The sequence below is a fragment of the Coregonus clupeaformis genome, unplaced genomic scaffold, assembly GCF_020615455.1.
Source record: "Coregonus clupeaformis isolate EN_2021a unplaced genomic scaffold, ASM2061545v1 scaf1595, whole genome shotgun sequence".
In the NCBI taxonomy this organism is placed as follows: domain Eukaryota; kingdom Metazoa; phylum Chordata; class Actinopteri; order Salmoniformes; family Salmonidae; genus Coregonus; species Coregonus clupeaformis.
In genome coordinates this window covers 65001-84765 of record NW_025535049.1, presented here as the reverse complement: position 1 = coordinate 84765, position 19765 = coordinate 65001, and the positions used below count along the sequence as shown (strand labels likewise).

The 19765-nt window shown below is 43.8% G+C and overlaps 1 protein-coding gene and 1 pseudogene across 1 annotated transcript in view; one reads left to right on the top strand and one right to left on the bottom strand.

Annotated features, from left to right (window-relative positions):
- The first annotated feature begins 5306 nt into the window (after positions 1-5306).
- On the top strand, positions 5307-6593 carry LOC121548370 (annotated as a pseudogene).
- Positions 6594-14717: 8124 nt separating this feature from the next.
- Positions 14718-19765, bottom strand: part of LOC121548412 (agouti-related protein) — a 7238-nt gene continuing 2190 nt past the window's right edge. Inside the window, exons 3-4 of the mRNA XM_041859843.2 lie at positions 16542-16633; positions 14718-15230 (exon numbers count right to left, since the gene is read on the bottom strand). Of these exons, the coding sequence (XP_041715777.1) occupies positions 15045-15230; positions 16542-16633 (278 nt within the window). The 3' untranslated portion in view covers positions 14718-15044. The remainder of the gene's footprint in view (positions 15231-16541; positions 16634-19765) is intronic.

The window sequence follows — 19765 nt, the reverse complement described above, 5'->3', positions numbered from 1 at the left end:
TTATTTTATTTCACCTTTATTTAACCAGGTAAACCAGTTGAGAACAAGTTCTCATTTACAACTGCGACCTGGCCAAGATAAAGCATAGCAGTGCGATAAAAACAACAACACAGAGTTACATATGGGGTAAAACAAAACAAAAATCAAAAAAATACAACAGAAATACAATTAATATACAGTGTGCAAATTTAGCAAGTTATGGAGGTAAGGCAATAAAATAGGCTATAGTGCAAAATAATTACAATTTAGTATTAACACTGGAATGATGTGCAAGAGATGATGTGCAAATAGAGATACTGGGGTACAGATGAGCAAAATAAATAACAATATAGGGATGAGGTAGTTGGGCGGGCTAATTTCAGATGGGCTGTGTACAGGTGCAGTGATCGGTAAGGTGCTCTGACAACTGATGCCTAAAGTTAGTGAGGGAGATAAGCGTCTCCAGCTTCAGAGATTTTTGCAGTTTGTTCCAGTCATTGGCAGCAGAGAACTGGAAGGAATTGCGGCCAAAGGAGGTGTTGGCTTTGGGGATGACCAGTGAGATATACTCCCGCTGGAGCGCAGACTACGGGTGGGTGTTGCTATGGTGACCAATGAGCTAAGATAAGGCGGGGATTTGCCTAGCAGTGATTTATAGATGGCCTGGAGCCAGTGGGTTTGGCGACGAATATGTAGTGAGGACCAGCCAACAAGAGCGTACAGGTCACAGTGGTGGGTATTATATGGGGCTTTGGAGACAAAACGGATGGCACTGTGATAGACAACATCCAATTTGCTGAGTAGAGTGTTGGAGGCTATTTTGTAAATGACATCGCCGAAGTCAAGGATCGGTAGGATAGTCAGTTTTACAAGGGCATGTTTGGCAGCATGAGTGAAGGAGGCTTTGTTGCGAAATAGAAACCGATTCTAGATTTAACTTTGGATTGGAGATTCTTAATGTGAGTCTGGAAGGAGAGTTTACAGTCTAACCAGACACCTAGATATTTGTAGTTGTCCACGTACTCTAGGTCAGACCCGTCTAGAGTAGTGATTCTAGTCGGGTGGGCGGGTGCAAGCAGCGTTCGGTTGAAGAGCATGCATTTTGTTTTACTAGTGTTTAAGAGCAGTTGGAGGCTACTGAAGGAGTGTTGTATGGAATTGAAGCTCGTTTGGAGGTTTGTTAACACAGTGTCCAATGAAGGGCCAGATGTATACAAAATGGTGTCGTCTGCGTAGAGGTGGATCTGAGAGTCACCAGCAGCAAGAGCGACGTCATTGATATACACAGAGAAAAGAGTTGGCCCAAGAATTGAACCCTGTGGCACCCCCATAGAGACTGCCATAGGTCCAGACAACAGGCCCTCCGATTTGACACATTGAACTCTATCTGAGAAGTAGTTGGTGAACCAGGCGAGGCAGTCATTAGAGAAACCAAGGCTATTTAGTCTGCCAATAAGAATGCGGTGGTTGACAGAGTCGAAAGCCTTGGCCAGGTCAATGAAAACGGCTGCACAGTACTGTCTATTATCGATCGCGGTTATAATATCATTTAGGACCTTGAGCGTGGCTGAAGTGCACCCATGACCAGCTCGGAAACCGGATTGCATAGCAGAGAAGGTACGGTGGGATTCGAAATGGTTGGTGATCTGTTTGTTGACTTGGCTTTCAAAAACTTTTGAAAGGCAGGGCAGGATGGATATGGGTCTGTAACAGTTTGGATCTAGAGTGTCACCCCCTTTGAAGAGGGGGGATGACCGCGGCAGCTTTCCAATCTCTGGGGATCTCAGACGTTACGAAAGAGAGGTTGAACAGGCTAGTAATAGGGGTTGCGACAATTTCGCGGCTAGTTTTAGAAAGAAAGGGTCCAGATTGTCTAGTCCAGATGATTTGTAGGGGTCCAGATTTTGCAGCTCTTTTAGAACATCAGCTGTCTGGATTTGTGTGAAGGAGAAGCGGGGGGGCATGGGCAAGTTGCAGCGGAGGGTGCAGAGCTGGTGGCCGGGGTAGTGGTAGCCAGGTGGAAAGCATGGCCAGCCGTAGCAAAATGCTTGTTGAAATTCTCGATTATTGTAGATTTATCGGTGGTGATAGTGTTTCCTAGCCTCAGTGCAGTGGGCAGCTGGGAGGAAGTGCTCTTATTTTCCATGGACTTTACAGTGTCCCAAAACTTTTTGGAGTTAGTGCTACAGGATGCAAATTTCTGTTTGAAAAAGTTAGCCTTTGCTTTCCTAACTGCTTGTGTATATTGGTTCCTAACTTCCCTGAAAAGTTGCATATCACGGGGCTATTTGATGCTAATGCAGTACGCCACAGGATGTTTTGTGCTGGTCAAGGGCAGTCAAGTCTGAGGAGAACCAGGGGCTATATCTGTTCTTAGTTCTGTATTTTTTGAATGGGGCATGTCTATTTAAGATTGAGAGGAAATTACTTTTAAAGAACAACCAGGCATCCTCTACTGACGGAATGAGATCTATATCCATCCAGGATACCTGGGCCAGGTCAATTAGGAAGGCCTGCTCGCTGAAGTGTTTTTGGGAGCGTTTGACAGTGATGAGGGGTGGTCGTTTGACCGCGGACCCGTTACGGACGCAGGCAATAAGGCAGTGATCGCTGAGATCCTGGTTGAAGACAGCGGAGGTGTATTTAGAGGGTAAGTTAGTCAGGATGATATCTATGAGGGTACCCATGTTTACGGATTTAGGGTTGTACCTGGTAGGTTCGTTGATAATTTGCGTGAGGTTGAGGGCATCTAGCTTGGATTGTAGGATGGCTGGGGTATTAAGCATATCCCAATTTAGGTCACCAAGCAGTACGAACTCTGAGGATAGATGGGGGGCAATCAGTTCACATATGGTGTCCAGGGCACAGCTGGGGGCTGAGGGGGGTCTGTAGCAAGCGGCAACAGTGAGAGATTTATTTCTGGAAAGGTGGATTTTTAGAACTAAAAGCTCAAACTGTTTGGGCACAGACCTGGATAGTATGATGGAGCTCTGCAGGCTATCTCTACAGTAGATTGCAACTCCACCCCCTTTGGCAGTTCTATCTAGACGGAAAATGTTATAGTTGGGGATGGACATTTCAGAATTTTTGGTGGCCTTCCTAAGCCAGGATTCAGACACTGCTAGAACATCAGGGTTGGCGGAGTGTGCTAACGCAGTGAATAACTCAAACTTAGGAAGGAGGCTTCTGATATTTATGTGCAGAAAACCAAGACTTTTACGGTTACAGAAGTCAATAAATGATAGCTCCTGGGGAGTAGGAGTGATACTGGGGGCTGCAGGGCCTGGGTTAGCCTCTACATCACCAGAGGAACAGAGGAGGAGTAGAATAAGGATACGACTAAAGGCTTTAAGAACTGGTCTTCTAGTGCGTTGGGTACATAGAATAAAGGGGGCAGTTCTCCGGGCGTTGTAGAAAAGATTCAGGGCATTATGTACAGAAAAGGATACCCAATATACCCAAAAAACATATACCCAATACACACAAAACTAGTAAGGAATGGGATTTAAGAATATATACATATATGGACAAGCAATGACAGAGCGGCATGGACTAAGATACAGAAGAATATTATAGAATAGAATGCAGTGTATACATATGAGATGAGTAGTGCAAGATATGTAAACATTATTAAAGTGCACTGCACTGCCAAGGATTTCCAGCACGCAGCTTTGACCTACAGTGGGGAGAACAAGTATTTGATACACTGCTGATTTTGCAGGTTTTCCTACTTACAAAGCATGTAGAGGTCTGTAAGGTATCATAGGTACACTTCAACTGTGAGAGACGGAATCTAAAACAAAAATCCAGAAAATCACATTGTATGATTTTTAAGTAATTAATTTGCATTTTATTGCATGACATAAGTATTTGATCACCTACCAACCAGTAAGAATTCCGGCTCTCACAGACCTGTTCGTTTTTCTTTAAGAAGCCCTCCTGTTCTCCACTCATTACCTGTATTAACTGCACCTGTTTGAACTCGTTACCTGTATAAAAGACACCTGTCCACACACTCAATCAAACAGACTCCAACCTCTCCACAATGGCCAAGACCAGAGAGCTGTGTAAGGACATCAGGGATAAAATTGTAGACCTGCACAAGGCTGGGATGGGCTACAGGACAATAGGCATGCAGCTTGGTGAGAAGGCAACAACTGTTGGCGCAATTATTAGAAAATGGAAGAAGTTCAAGATGACGGTCAATCACCCTCGGTCTGGAGCTCCATGCAAGATCTCACCTCGTGGGGCATCAATGATCATGAGGAAGGTGAGGGATCAGCCCAGAACTACTCAGCAGGACCTGGTCAATGAACTGAAGAGAGCTGGGACCACAGTCTCAAAGAAAACCATTAGTAACACACTACGCCGTCATGGATTAAAATCCTGCAGCGCACGCAAGGTCCCCCTGCTCAAGCCAGCGCATGTCCAGGCCCGTCTGAAGTTTGCCAATGACCATCTGGATGATCCAGAGGAGGAATGGGAGAAGGTCATGTGGTCTGATGAGACAATAGAGCTTTTTGGTCTAAACTCCACTCGCCGTGTTTGGAGGAAGAAGAAGGATGAGTACAACCCCAAGAACACCATCCCAACCGTGAAGCATGGAGGTGGAAACATCATTCCTTGGGGATGCTTTTCTGCAAAGGGGACAGGACGACTGCACCGTATAGCGGGGAGGATGGATGGGGCCATGTATCGCGAGATCTTGGCCAACAACCTCCTTCCCTCAGTAAGAGCATTGAAGATGGGTCGTGGCTGGGTCTTCCAGCATGACAACGACCCGAAACACACAGCCAGGGCAACTAAGGAGTAGTTCCGTAAGAAGCATCTCAAGGTCCTGGAGTGCCTAGCCAGTCTCCAGACCTGAACCCAATAGAACATCTTTGGAGGGAGCTGAAAGTCCGTATTGCCCAGCGACAGCCCCGAAATCTGAAGGATCTGGAGAAGGTCTGTATGGAGGAGTAGGCCAAAATCCCTGCTGCAGTGTGTGCAAACCTGGTCAAGACCTACAGGAAACGTATGATGTCTGTAATTGCAAACAAATGTTTCTGTACCAAATATTAAGTTCTGCTTTTCTGATGTATCAAATACTTATGTCACGCAATAAAATGCAAATGAATTACTTAAAAATCATACAATGTGATTTTCTGGATTTTTGTTTTAGATTCCGTCTCTCACAGTTGAAGTGTACCTATGATAAAAATTACAGACCTCTACATGCTTTGTAAGTAGGAAAACCTGCAAAATCGGCAGTGTATCAAATACTTGTTCTCCCCACTGTATCTACATTAGCTATGTTGGTGCACTGTACTCCCAACTATATGTAGATGGGGTTTTCCTGCTCTTCCTACAGGTCTTCCAGTACAGTGCTTCCCCACCGCCTGATCAAGCTGGCCACCCCCGCCGTCATGGGAACACGTGTGTCCCCCGTGTGCGTCGCTGAGACCAACGATGACTTCCCCCCCCGGTGGCATGACGTGTGTGTGACCTCCGGGCTGGGGTCTGACCCCCGCCACAACGGTAACCAATCGCTACAGCTTTTCCCATCAAGATCTTTCCAATCACCAGAGGTCTCATTGTAAAGTCAGACACAAGCTAGTTTCATTGACTAGCAGTTTTTATTTTATTTTTTTAATTTTACCTTTATTTAACTAACTAGGCAAGTCAGTTAAGAACACATTCTTATTTACAATGACGGCCTACAACGGCCAAACCCGGACGACGCTGGGCCAATTTTGCGCCGCACCCTATGACTAGCAGTATGTTCGGTCTAGTTGAAAAGATTCTGTTTCAATTGGCTCAGTCTATTTGAAAAAGTATGTTTTCAGTTGGCTTTCCGTTGCTAGTAGACTTTTAACTATGTGAGAAAGATGGTGATTGGCTGGCCGGTTCTGTAGTGTTACCTGACCCTTTGGTGTCCTCTGGTTCCAGCTCCCGACACCCCCTCCCTGCTGCAGCAGGCTGCTCTTCCCCTGCTGACCAAGGCTCAGTGCCAGAAGTTCTGGGGCTCCAAGATCACCGACCTCATGATCTGAGGCTGGAGCCGATGGCGCCTCTTCCTGCACGGTGAGCCAATCATTCACAAGACCGTTGTTTCTTCCCATTTGACCAATCAGAAGCTTATCATTTTGGGTCGTGAGCAAAAGGTCGTCATGAGATGTGAATCCTCACCTGGAGGCACCAGTTAAATCAGGGAAGGGAAACTCCAGTCTTTGGGGGGCCTGATTGGTGACACACTAGCACACAGACATGACCAACTAATCATGGTCTCCGGTTTAAAAATACAATTAGCTGAATCAGGTGTGTTAGCGCCAGCGGCTATGGCCAGGGAAAACATGTGACATCAATCAGGCCTCTGAGGACTGATGTTACCCATCCCCGAGATAAATCCACCCATGGGATGCTTGTCTAAAAAACTGTAACTAAATGAACATAGATATTTCTGTGTTTCAGGGTGACTCTGGTGGCCCCCTGGTCTGTGAGAAGGCTGGTGCCTGGACCCTGGTTGGTATTGTGTCCTGGGGCAGTGGTACCTGCACCCCCACGATGCTCGGAGTACACGCTGCGTCACCGAGCTCCGCTCCTACATCGACCAGACCATCACCTCCAACTAAGGTTGTCATAACTGTCAGACTGCTATGTATCACCAGCAGTAATGGGTTCACTTTCAATTCCATGTTGAATAAAGATCTAACACTGAAAGCTACTTCCTATTTCATGTTGAATAAAGATCTAACACTGAAAGCTACTTCCTATTTCATGTTGAATAAAGATCTAACACTGAAAGCTACTTCCTATTTCATGTTGAATAAAGATCTAACACTGAAAGCTACTTCCTATTTCATGTTGAATAAAGATCTAACACTGAAAGCTACTTCCTATTTCATGTTGAATAAAGATCTAACACCGAAAGCTACTTCCTATTTCATGTTGAATAAAGATCTAACACTGAAAGCTACTTCCTATTTCATGTTGAATAAAGATCTAACACCGAAAGCAACTTCCTTTGTTATTGGTCTATTAACCAATTTACCGCATGGTGACGTCACCACGGAGAGCCGAAACTCCCAGCCATGCAAACCTGCTGATTAGAAGGTCCAGTGTAGATTGTATTTTCAACCAGCAACCAGAGGTGGGACAAAGTCATTGTTATGCAAGTCACAAGTAAGTCTCAAGTCTTTGCCCTCGAGTCCCGAGTCAAGTCGAGTCAAAGATGAGGCAAGTCCCAAGTCGAGTCAAAAGTCAAAGCCATCAAGTCTCAAGTCGAGTCCAAAGTCCTACATTTTAGTTTCGAGTCATTTCAAGTCCTCTTAGCAAGCCTTTGCAAGTCATTACAAGTCCTCGTAGCAAGTCTTCTCGAGTCATAAGGCGCAAGTCCAAGTCAAGTCACGAGTCATTGATGTTAAAGTCCAAGTCGAGTTGCAAGTCTTTGTACATTTTGTCGAGTCGAGTCTGAAGTCATCAAATTCATGACTCGAGTCTGACTCGAGTCCAAGTCACATGACTCGAGTCCACACCTCTGGCAGCAACTATCAGGAAATAACACTGATTTTTTTTTAAAAGTCAGACTTTAACACTGTTAGTTTCATCAGCTGTTGTACAGTATGACATAAAATACAGGAATAACAGAATGTTGACTGCACTGGGCCTTTAAGCCTTTGAACTATTTTTTTAAGCCTATAGCTGAAGTTAGACCTACTTTTCTTCACAAAACTTCTCCAGGGTGAAATAACAACCTCAGCTGGCCTCAAAGATCCCACAAACTGATGAAAGAACAGACGCAAATCCTCCCTCCCGACCTCCTAAGACTGATCCACCAGTGTTCCACCGCTGATTCTCAGCATCACATTGGTTACAACTTCAGTCATTAGACGACTGCTCTCAATTCAAGGGCACAATGTTTCACAGCAGTTTGAAGTACAATAGGCTTACTGTCAGATGATGTACAGTCATTTCCCTCACTGCATTAAACAGTAAACAAGACCTCTGATGGTCCTTCAGTTCAACAACTAAGACTTAACAAAACAAGACCTCTGACGGTCCATGAGTTCAACAACCTGTCATGTCACTTGTCATGTTTTGTGTATTTTGTGGACCCCAGGAAGAGTAGCTGCCACTTCTGCAATAGCTAATGGGGATCCTAATAAACAAACAATAAACAACTATCATGAGAACGATTATTGAAAGACCCCTTAATAACTAAATACAGTATATTCACAGTTGCTATCAAAGTCATTCCAAAGGATAGGTTTAAAAGAGCAAATGAAATGTAACCATACTTCGTCATATTTCATCAATGATACTATTTAGGCCTGTGTACCATTTGCAAAGTCAACAACAGCTTTTGTTTCAATTCAACCTAGAGTTAAACTAAAAATAGACAATACATTTAGGCCTAAGGTTTCAAGCTGTGGTTGATTTAAATTGAGTCATTAATATGTTGGATTCATGTCTCCATCTCAACCAATGCACTTTAAAAAAAAATAAAGTTTAATTTGATTTAGTCCTGTTCTTTAACTTTGATTCTTGGTTGAAATGAAGACGTTAATCCAACATATCAATTATTCATTTGTAGACAAACTGGAATTAAAGCCAGACTAAATCAGTGGCACAAAATATGCATCTCCTTCAAAATGTTGATTTTTGGTTGTGTTGACAACCTAACACAAGTAAATTACACTTTTGAAATACAGTAAATTGCCTATTAACCTGTCGACACCTGTTAACAAATTATATGTTGGATTCACGTCTCCAACTAAACCAAAAATGGAAATGTAAGAACAGGATGAAAGCCAGTGGCTCAGATGAAACTATCCAAGTATTAGATATCTTTTAAACGTTGATATTTGGCTGCGTTGACAACCAAACACAATTCAATAGTACTTTAGTAATACAGTACATGTGATGAGGTGGTGTTGAAGGAGTCAGGCGCAGGAGGGTAAATCACAGAATAACTGGCTTTAATCCGCAAAATACAGGTTTACACAGAAATGCGTCAAACACACTCCAGGGCACAAAACAGGCACACGGGGAAAATACTCCCGTCGATACAAAATACACGAGCTCCACCGAGCTTCACTAACCTCCACAAATAAACAATCACCCACACAGACTAGGAAGCAGAGGGAACACTTATACGATGATTAACGAGGGAATAAGGACCAGGTGTGTGTGTGTGATTGAAGACAAGACAAATGGAGTGATGATAAACGGATCGGCAGTAGCTAGTAAGCCGGTGACGACGAACGCCGAAACCTGCCCGAACAAGGAGGGGAGGCGGCCTCGGCGGAAGTCGTGACAACACTAGTCACTTCTAATAATGTTTACATATCTTCCACTACTCATCTCATATGTATATACCGCATTATATTCTATAATATTCTACTGTATCTTCCATCGGCGGAAGTCGTGACAGTAAATGGCCTAGAGTCAAGGCTGTCTTCCAAACTAATGTAACAGTATTTATTCAAATGAGTAACACATCCATGGTCACATTTTGAGGTTAGCCTTCTGTAACTATAAATGTCTTATTAGAAAGGCCTGCGTGTTCAAGACAGCATGCAAAGGTCGCAGGTACGTGGAGATCAACACAATTGTTGCTATACATCTGTGCAGAATCTTAAAACAGCATTGATCAGTTGCTATGTACTTTTAATGGAACCTCAACTGCAATCCAGGTCATTAGGTCGTGCTTATTAGATGAAGCACAGGAATAACACATTAATCTGTTGTATAAACACTAAATATCAGACTTTTTATTTCCCATGTCAAGGTTGTTATGCTTTAAAATGCTTGAAAGCGCAGTGAGAACAACATTGGGAATTCAACAAACTTCTGTCTTTCAGAGTGGGTGAATAAAGGTTGACATCTCATTGATCAATAGACTCTTAAGGATTAACAACTAAGGCCTCTGATGGTCCATGAGTTTAACAAGTTCACCTCCAGGGCATCATGAATATGTTGTGTGTTTTAGGGACATTAGCTCTCCAAATCAGATCGGACATTCTCCTCAACCATGAGGGTTCCAGCGCTCCAAACAGACCATGACAAAGTCTTCTGTAGTCGTTCTGCAGCCTTGTCCTGACTGAGGACTAGTAGAGACAGACAGTATGACTGAGGACTAGTAGAGACAGACAGTATGACTGAGGACTAGTAGAGACAGACAGTATGACTGAGGACTGGTAGAGACAGACAGTATGACTGAGGACTAGTAGAGACAGACAGTATGACTGAGGACTGGTAGAGACAGACAGTATGACTGAGGACTAGTAGAGACAGACAGTATGACTGAGGACTAGTAGAGACAGACAGTATGACTGAGGACTAGTAGAGACAGACAGTATGACTCAGGACTAGTAGAGACAGACAGTATGACTGAGGACTAGTAGAGACAGACAGTATGACTGAGGACTAGTAGAGACAGACAGTATGACTTAGGACTAGTAGAGACAGACAGTATGACTGAGGACTAGTAGAGACAGACAGTATGACTGAGGACTAGTAGAGACAGACAGTATGACTGAGGACTAGTAGAGACAGACAGTATGACTGAGGACTAGTAGAGACAGACAGTATGACTGAGGACTAGTAGAGACAGACAGTATGACTGAGGACTAGTAGAGACAGACAGTATGACTGAGGACTAGTAGAGACAGACAGTATGACTGAGGACTGGTAGAGACAGACAGTATGACTGAGGACTAGTAGAGACAGACAGTATGACTGAGGACTAGTAGAGACACACAGTATGACTGAGGACTAGTAGAGACAGACAGTATGACTGAGGACTAGTAGAGACAGACAGTATGACTGAGGACTGGTAGAGACAGACAGTATGACTGAGGACTAGTAGACACAGACAGTATGACTGAGGACTAGTAGAGACAGACAGTATGACTGAGGACTGGTAGAGACAGACAGTATGACTGAGGACTAGTAGAGACAGACAGTATGACTGAGGACTGGTAGAGACAGACAGTATGACTGAGGACTAGTAGAGACAGACAGTATGACTGAGGACTAGTAGAGACAGACAGTATGACTGAGGACTGGTAGAGACAGACAGTATGACTGAGGACTAGTAGAGACAGACAGTATGACTGAGGACTGGTAGAGACAGACAGTATGACTGAGGACTGGTAGAGACAGACAGTATGACTGAGGACTAGTAGAGACAGACAGTATGACTGAGGACTAGTAGAGACAGACAGTATGACTGAGGACTAGTAGAGACAGACAGTATGACTGAGGACTAGTAGAGACAGACAGTATGACTGAGGACTGGTAGAGACAGACAGTATGACTGAGGACTAGTAGAGACAGACAGTATGACTGAGGACTAGTAGAGACACACAGTATGACTGAGGACTAGTAGAGACAGACAGTATGACTGAGGACTAGTAGAGACAGACAGTATGACTGAGGACTAGTAGAGACAGACAGTATGACTGAGGACTAGTAGAGACTGACAGTATGACTGAGGACTAGTAGAGACAGACAGTATGACTGAGGACTAGTAGAGACAGACAGTATGACTGAGGACTAGTAGAGACTGACAGTATGACTGAGGACTAGTAGAGACACGCAGTATGACTGAGGACTAGTAGAGACTGACAGTATGACTGAGGACTAGTAGAGACAGACAGTATGACTGAGGACTAGTAGAGACAGACAGTATGACTGAGGACTAGTAGAGACAGACAGTATGAGTGAGGACTGGTAGAGACAGACAGTATGACTGAGGACTAGTAGAGACAGACAGTATGACTGAGGACTGGTAGAGACAGACAGTATGACTGAGGACTAGTAGAGACAGACAGTATGACTGAGGACTAGTAGAGACAGACAGTATGACTGAGGACTGGTAGAGACAGACAGTATGCATCCCAAATGACATTTACATTTAGTAATTTAGCAGACGCTCTGATCCAGAGCCAGTTACTGATCCAGAGCCAGTTACTGATCCAGAGCCAGTTACTGATCCAGAGCCAGTTACTGATCCAGAGCCAGTTACTGATCCAGAGCCAGTTACTGATCCAAAACCAGTTAGTGCATTCATCTTAAGATAGCTAGTTGGGACAACCACATATCTCAGTCATAGGGGGGAGTGTGAGTGTTAGTTAAGGGGTGGGGGGTGCTGTGGGATTATTTAAGATACTCTTTGAAGAGGTAGGGGTTCAGTCGTTTTCAGAAGATGGGCAGGGACTCTGCTGTCCAAGCTTCAGGGGGAAGCTGGTTCCACCGTCGGGTTGCCAGGACAGAGAAGACCTTTGACAGGTCTGAGTTGGAGCTGATCTCCCATAGGGTTGTTGAGGACCAAGAGACCAGAGGTGGCAGAATGGAGTACACTGGTTGGGGTGTAGGGTTTGCGAATAGCCTGGAGCTAGGGAGGGGCAGTTCCTCTTGCTGCTCCGTAGGTAAGTACCACGGTCTTGCAGTGGATGCGAGCTTCGACCGGAAGCCAGTGGAGTGTGCGGAGTGTCCATTCGTCAAGCCCCTACAGGGTCCTGATCTAAAGTAGTGCACCATAAAGGAACAGGGTGCCGTTTGGGACGTTGCCTCTTACTGTCCGTGAGATAATCAGGTTTAGGCCACAATCAGAGCCTCTTACTGTCCGTGAGATAATCAGGTTTAGGCCACAATCAGAGCCTCTTACTGTCCGTGAGATAATCAGGTTTAGGCCACAATCAGAGCATCAAGAGTGTGCTGTGTGTACCGATCTCCTTTTAACAACATTAGCTAATCAGCTGAGGCCAAACATTGTCTTCCCATAAACCACAGTTAGACCAGACCTGGGTTCAAATACTATTTTAAATCATAATGTGCTTGATTGAGCTTGCCTGGCTTAATGGACAATGGAATAGTCAGGAAATGGCCGACCCTGTCCATCTAGCACTACAGACAGGCTAGATTAAACGCTCAAAGTATTTGACAGATTTCAAATCATGTTTGAACCCAGGTCTGACTCAGAAGAAGATGTTTTGATGTGTTTCTCAGTGGGTGTAGAGAGGGTGTCAGCTGGTGTCCTACAAAAGCCCAGGGACAACACGAAGCACAAAGACTGCCTTGTTGCCTCACCACATCAGATCTTGGTGTCATGTGAAGGGAACCAGTAGGGATGCGCTCGGGAAAAATACCCAGAGTGGTTGTTTCAAGGTGTTTCAGATAAGTCATGTGCATATCTGAAAACATTTAGTGTGTGCTAAATGGCACCCTAATACCTTTAAAGTGCACTAGGGTGCCATTTGACCAGGACCCATATGGCTCTGGTCCAAACTAGTGCACTAGGGTGCCATTTGACCAGGACCCATATGGCTCTGGTCCAAACTAGTGCACTAGGGTGCCATTTGACCAGGACCCATATGGCTCTGGTCCAAACTAGTGCACTAGGGTGCCATTTGGTACACACCGTTTCAAATCAAATCAAATGTTATTTGCCAAATGCGCGGAATACAACAGGTGTAGACCTTACAGTGAAATGCTGACTGACAAGCCCTTAACCAACAATGCAGTTTAAAAAATAAAAATAAATAATAATAATAATAATATATATTAAAATAATCAAAATATATATATACAAACAATTTTTAATTATAGTGTTAAGTAAAAAATGTATAAGTAAAAAATAGAAAATAGAAAATAATTAAAGAGCAGCAGTAAAATAAAAAACCACATTTACATTTAAGTCATTTAGCAGACGCTCTTATCCAGAGCGACTTACAGTTAGCGCATACATTATTTTATCGAACCCACAACCCTGGCGTTGCAAACGCCATGCTCTACCAACTGAGCTACATCCCCTGCCGGCCATTCCCTCCCCTACTCTGGACGACGCTGGGCCAATTGTGCGCCGCCCCATGGGTCTCCCGGTCGCGGCCGGCTACGACAGAGCCTGGATTCGAACCAGGATCTCTAGTGGCACAGCTAGCACTGCGATGCAGTGCCTTAGACCACTGCGCCACTCGGGAGTATAAACCAGTAGGGAGGGTATATACCGTGTGTGAGTGTGTTTATGAATGCCAAACGAGATATCACGTAGTACATGATGTAATGCATCGTCATCATTTGAAATGTCAGTTCAGAGACCATTTTGCTTGCTATTACACAAAATATGTTTTTTTTTATTTCATTTTTATTCATGAGATACAATAAATAACTTTTTGCACTGATTTCCTAAATTACCTGGAGAATTTGAGTGTTTGACATATGTAATGTCCATGAAAAAAAAACATCTTTGTCAGCTACATTGCTCCAAATCTGAGGCATTTAAAAATATATAATTAATTATGCGAATTTCATATACTGAAGGCTTAACCACATACCAGAAAATGTTAATAGTAAAATGTAAAACTCTGCTACACAATTGGACTACTGTTAAGACTCTGGGTTAGGCACATGATGGAAACACAGAACCTGATTAACTATTTAAATTGTCAACTTTTGATTTGGGATTAATGAAAATACTTAGTGGTTATCTTTAAAGAAATGTGTTCATTTCAAATAAAATATCTAAGCCAATTGTTAGACAATTGTATTGCCTTTTAGAGATTGATTTTGTCTTTTGAATTTCATTGAACAATACATCTACATCCAACGTAACATCCATCTAACCTATTAAAAAAACACTAAACACAACCAGAGATAACAGTAAGAATAATAATATGCCATTTAGATTTTAGACGCTTTTATCCAAAGCGACTTAGTCATGCGTGCATACATTTTTTTTTGTGTATGGGTGGTCCCGGGGATCGAACCCACTACCTTGGCGTTACAAGTGCCGTGCTCTACCAGCTGAGCTACAGAGGACCACAAGAAGAAATTCAATGTAACATCCATCTAACCTATTACAAAAAAAAAAACACTAACATGACCAGAGATAACAGTAAGAAGAAATACAACGTAACAGTATCCTATAGGCCCACCTCCTCGATGCCTACTGGGACGGGATAGAGTCTGTGTTTGAGGGCTCGGCCTTACGGATATGGATTAGATATTGACTGTAGACTGGCAGAGAAGGGGGCCCACCGGGGGAGGAGGTCAGCCGTGGAGGGTTGCTAGGAGGGTTGCTAGGGACGCCTGCGAGCGCCGGCGCAGGCCGTCCGACGGCAGTAGCAGATCGAACCGAACATTCGCGGGTAGCGGGTATCGCAGGGGTCGCAGCAGGGCAGCGTGTTGCCCAGACAGGACTGCTGGTGGGGGATACAGCGACGGGGAGAACGCATGGCTCTGCTCTGCAGCTGGACAGCAACATCCTGGTAGATGGACAGACGAGACAGAACACAGACAGACTGATGTTATACAGTTGGGAGGGGGTTGGAGGTCGAGTTGAGAGTGTGTTGCTAGGGACGACCATGCCCGCCGACGCAGGACTGGCCAATCTGGCGGCAGTAGCAGAAAGCGTTGAAGAAGCGGCAGTAGCAGGTCTGACAGGGGTTACAGCAGGGCACCAGGTGACCCAGACAGGACTGCTGGTGGGGGATACAGCGACTGGGAGAACCCACAGCTCTACTCTGCAGCCCGGTGGAATGTAAGAAACAGCCAGGTGAGCCTGGTCCGAACCAGAAGGAGCCAGAGGGCAGGAGCCTCTGTTTCAATAGAGTGGGGCAGCTTGATGTTGCTTTGATGTACAAGTGCACCCCCCTGGACAGACTGTTAGACAGTAGACAACACACACACATACAGACAGATGGACACGCACACACACACACACACACACACACACACGTTTGTTTTACTATTCTTGTGGGGACCAAACAATTGATTCCCATTCAAAATCCTATTTTCCCTAACTCTTAACTTAACCCTATCCTTAACCCCTAACTTCTAACCCTAACCCTAAACCTAAGCCTTAACCCTTAACCCCTAACTCCTAACCATAACCCTAACCCTTAACCCCTAAACCCCTAACCCTAACCTTAACCCCTAACTCCTAACCCTTAACCCCTAACTCCTAACCCTAACCCCTAACCCTAACCTTAACCCCTAACTCCTAACCCTTAACCCCTAACTCCTAACCCTTAACCCCTAACTCCTAACCCTTTAACCTAACCCCTAAGCCTCAAATAGCCTTTTTCCTTGTGGGGACCGGTGAATGTTCCTTGTTTTGCTATCGTTGTGAGAACTTCTGGTCTCCATGACGATACAGTAGTAAAACCCACTGGTGTTCTACACTGAGTCTCCTCCCCTTCTACACCGAGTCTCCTCCCCCGTCTCCTCCCCTTCTACACGAGTAAACAAAACATTAAGGACACCCCCCCGTCTCCTCCCCTTCTACACGAGTAAACAAAACATTAAGGACACCCCCCCCGTCTCCTCCCCCATCTCCTCTCCTTCTACACCGAGAGTGCAAAACATTAAGGACACCTTCCTAATGTTGAGTTGCACCAACACATCATAGCTTTCACCTGGATTCACCTGGTCAGTCTATGTCATAGAAATATGTTTTGTATACTCAGTGTACATGAACTCACATGATGTTCCAGTCATAAAAACATTTTAAAGTTATGTACACATTGCATGCTGCCATACACAACGAGTAATGATTAAATAGTATATTGATCCACCTCATCATAGGATCCCATGTCCATCATCAAATCCTCCTCCACAGAGTCTGAGCCGAAGCCAACAGGATCCCCTCTAGAGAGAGAGCCTTTACCTGAGGGAGGAATGAAGGTCAGTCCATCAATCAATCAACTACAATGGGATCATTTCCTAGAGGCAGAATGACTTCAATCAAAAGGAATATATATCAATCAATCAATCAATCAATTAGAATGGGATCATTTCCTAGAGGCAGAATGACTTCAATCAAAAGGAATACATATTAATCAATCAACAATCAATTAATAGAATGGGATAATTTCCTAGAGGCATAATTTTTGTATTTGTATTTGTATTTATTAGGGATCCCCATTAGTTCCTGCCAAGGCAGCAGCTACTCTTCCTGGGGTCCAAACATATTAAAACACTTACATTACATATAAAACAAACTATAAAACAGTACATCATATAACAATATTACACCACTACCTATCTACAAGTGGCGCAGTGGTCTAAGGCACTGCATCGCAGTGCTAACTGTGCCACTAGAGATCCTGGTTCGAATCCAGGCTCTGTCGCCGCCGGCCGCGACCAGGAGACTCATGGGCAGCGAACAATTGTCCCAGGGTAGGGGAGGGAATGGCCGGCAGGGATGTAGCTCAGTTGATAGAGCATGGCGTTTGCAACGCCAGGGTTGTGGGTTCGATTCCCACGGGGGGCCAGTATAAAAAAATATATGTATTCACTAACTGTAAGTTGCTCTGGATAAGAGTGTCTGCTAAATGACTAAAATGTACAATACAAAATGTTTAATACCACCATACAACAATATCACCTTTGTGTGTGTCTCTTCACAGTCCCCGTTGTTCCATAAGGTGTATTTTCACCTGTTTTCCTTAAATCTGAGTCTACTACTTGCATCAGTTACTTGATGTGGAATACAGTTCCATGTAGTCATGGCTCTATGTAGTACTGTGCGCCTCCCATAGCCTGTTCTGGACTTGGGGACCGTGAAGAGACCTCTGGGGGTATGCATGGGAGTCCGAGCTGTGTGCCAATATTCCAAACAGACAGCTCGGTACATTCAGCTTGTCAACACCTCTTACAGAAACAAGCAGTGATGAAGTCAATCTCTCTTCCAGTCCAGGAGAGACTGACATGCATGTCATTAATGTTAGCTCTCCGTGTACTTTTAAGGGCCAGCCGTGCTGCCCTGTTCTGAGCCAACTGCCAAAGTCCCTCTTTGTGGCACCTGATCACACGACTGAACAGTAGTCTAGGTACGACAAAACTAGGGCCTGTAGGACCTGCCTTGTTGATAGTGTTGTTAAAAAGGCAGAGCAGCGCTTAATTATGGACATACTTCTCCCCATCTTAGCTACAGTTGTATCAATATGCTTTGACCATGACAGTTTACAATCCAGGGTTACTCCAAGCAGTTTAGTCACCTCAACTTGCTCAATTTCCACATTTTTCATTACAAGATGTAGTTGAGGTTTAGGGTTTAGTTAATGATTTGACCCAAATACAATGCTTTCAGTTTTGGAAATATTTAGGACTAACTTATTCCTTGCCACCCATTCTGAAACTAACTGCAACTCTTTGTTAAGTGTTGCAGTTATTTCAGTTGCTGTAGTAGCTGACGTGTATACTAGTGTTGAGTCATCCGCATACATAGACACACTGGCTTTACTCAAAGCCAGTGGCATGTCGTTAGTAAAGATGGGAAAAAGTAAGGGGCCTAGACAGCTGCCCTGGGGAATTCCTGATTCTACCTGGATTAAGTTTGAGAGGCTTCCATTAAAGAACACCCTCTGTGTTCTGTTAGACAGGTAAATCTTTATCCACATTATAGCAGGGGGTGTAAAGCCATAACACATACATTTTTCCAGCAGCAGACTACGATCGATAATGTCAAAAGCCACACTGAAGTCTAACAAAAAAGCCCCCACAATCTTTTTATCATCAATTTCTCTCAGCCAATCATCAGTCATTTGTATAAGTGCTGTGCTTGTTGAATGTCCTTCTCTACAAGCATGTTGAAAGTTTGTTGTCAATTTGTTTACTGTAAAATAGCATTGTATCTGGTCAAACACAATTTTTTCCAATAGTAAGGTGGCTTTACTATTCTTAGGTAGCGGAATGACTTTTGCTTCCCTCCAGGCCTGAGGGCCACACTTTCTAGTAGGCTTAAATTGAAGATATGGCAAATAGGAGTGGCAATATCGTCCACTATTATCCTCAGTAATTTTCCATCCAAGTTGTCAGACCCCGGTGGTTTGTCATTGTTAATAGACAACAATATTTTTTTTCATCTCTTCCACACTCACTACATAATTCAAAATTACAATGCTTGTCTTTCATCATTTGGTCAGATATACTTGGATGTGTAGTGTCAGCAGTTGTTGCTGGAGTGTCATGCCTAAGTTTGCTAATCTTGCCAATGAAAAAATTATTAAAGTAGTTGGCAATATCAGTCGGTTTTATGATGAATGAGCCATCTGATTCAGTGAATGATGGAGCTGAGTTTGCCTTTTCCCCCAAAATGTAATTGAAGGTGCTCCAAAGCTTTTTACTATCATTCTTCATGTCATTTATCTTTGTTTCATGTAGTTTCTTCTTCTTTTTATTCAGTTTAGTCACATGATTTCTCAATTTGCAATACGTTTGCCAATCGGTTGTGCCGCAAGACTTACTGTATTTGCCATTCCTTTTGCCTCATCCGTCTCAACCATACAATTGTTCAATTCCTCATCAATCCACGGGGATTTAACTGTATTTACATACATTTTAATGGGTGCATGCTTATTAGTAACGAGAATAAGCATTTTCATAAATGTGTCAAGTGCAGCGTCTGTTTGCTCCTCACTACACACCACGGACCAACATATATTCTTTACATCAACAACAAAGGAATCACTACAAAACGTATTGTATGACTTCTTATACACAATATTAGGCCCAGCCTTTGGAACTTTGGTTTTCCTAGATATGGCTATTATATTGTGATCACTACATCCGATGGATTTGGATACTGCTTTCAAACAAATCTCTGCAGCATTAGTAAAGATATGATCAATACATGTTGATGATTTAATTCCTGTACTTTTAGTAACTACCCTGGTAGGTTGACTGATAGCCTGAACCAAGTTGCAGGCACTGGTTACAGTTTGAAGCTTTCTCTTGAGTAGGCAGCCTGATGATAGTCAGTCAATATTTAAATCACCCAGAAAATATACCTCTCTAT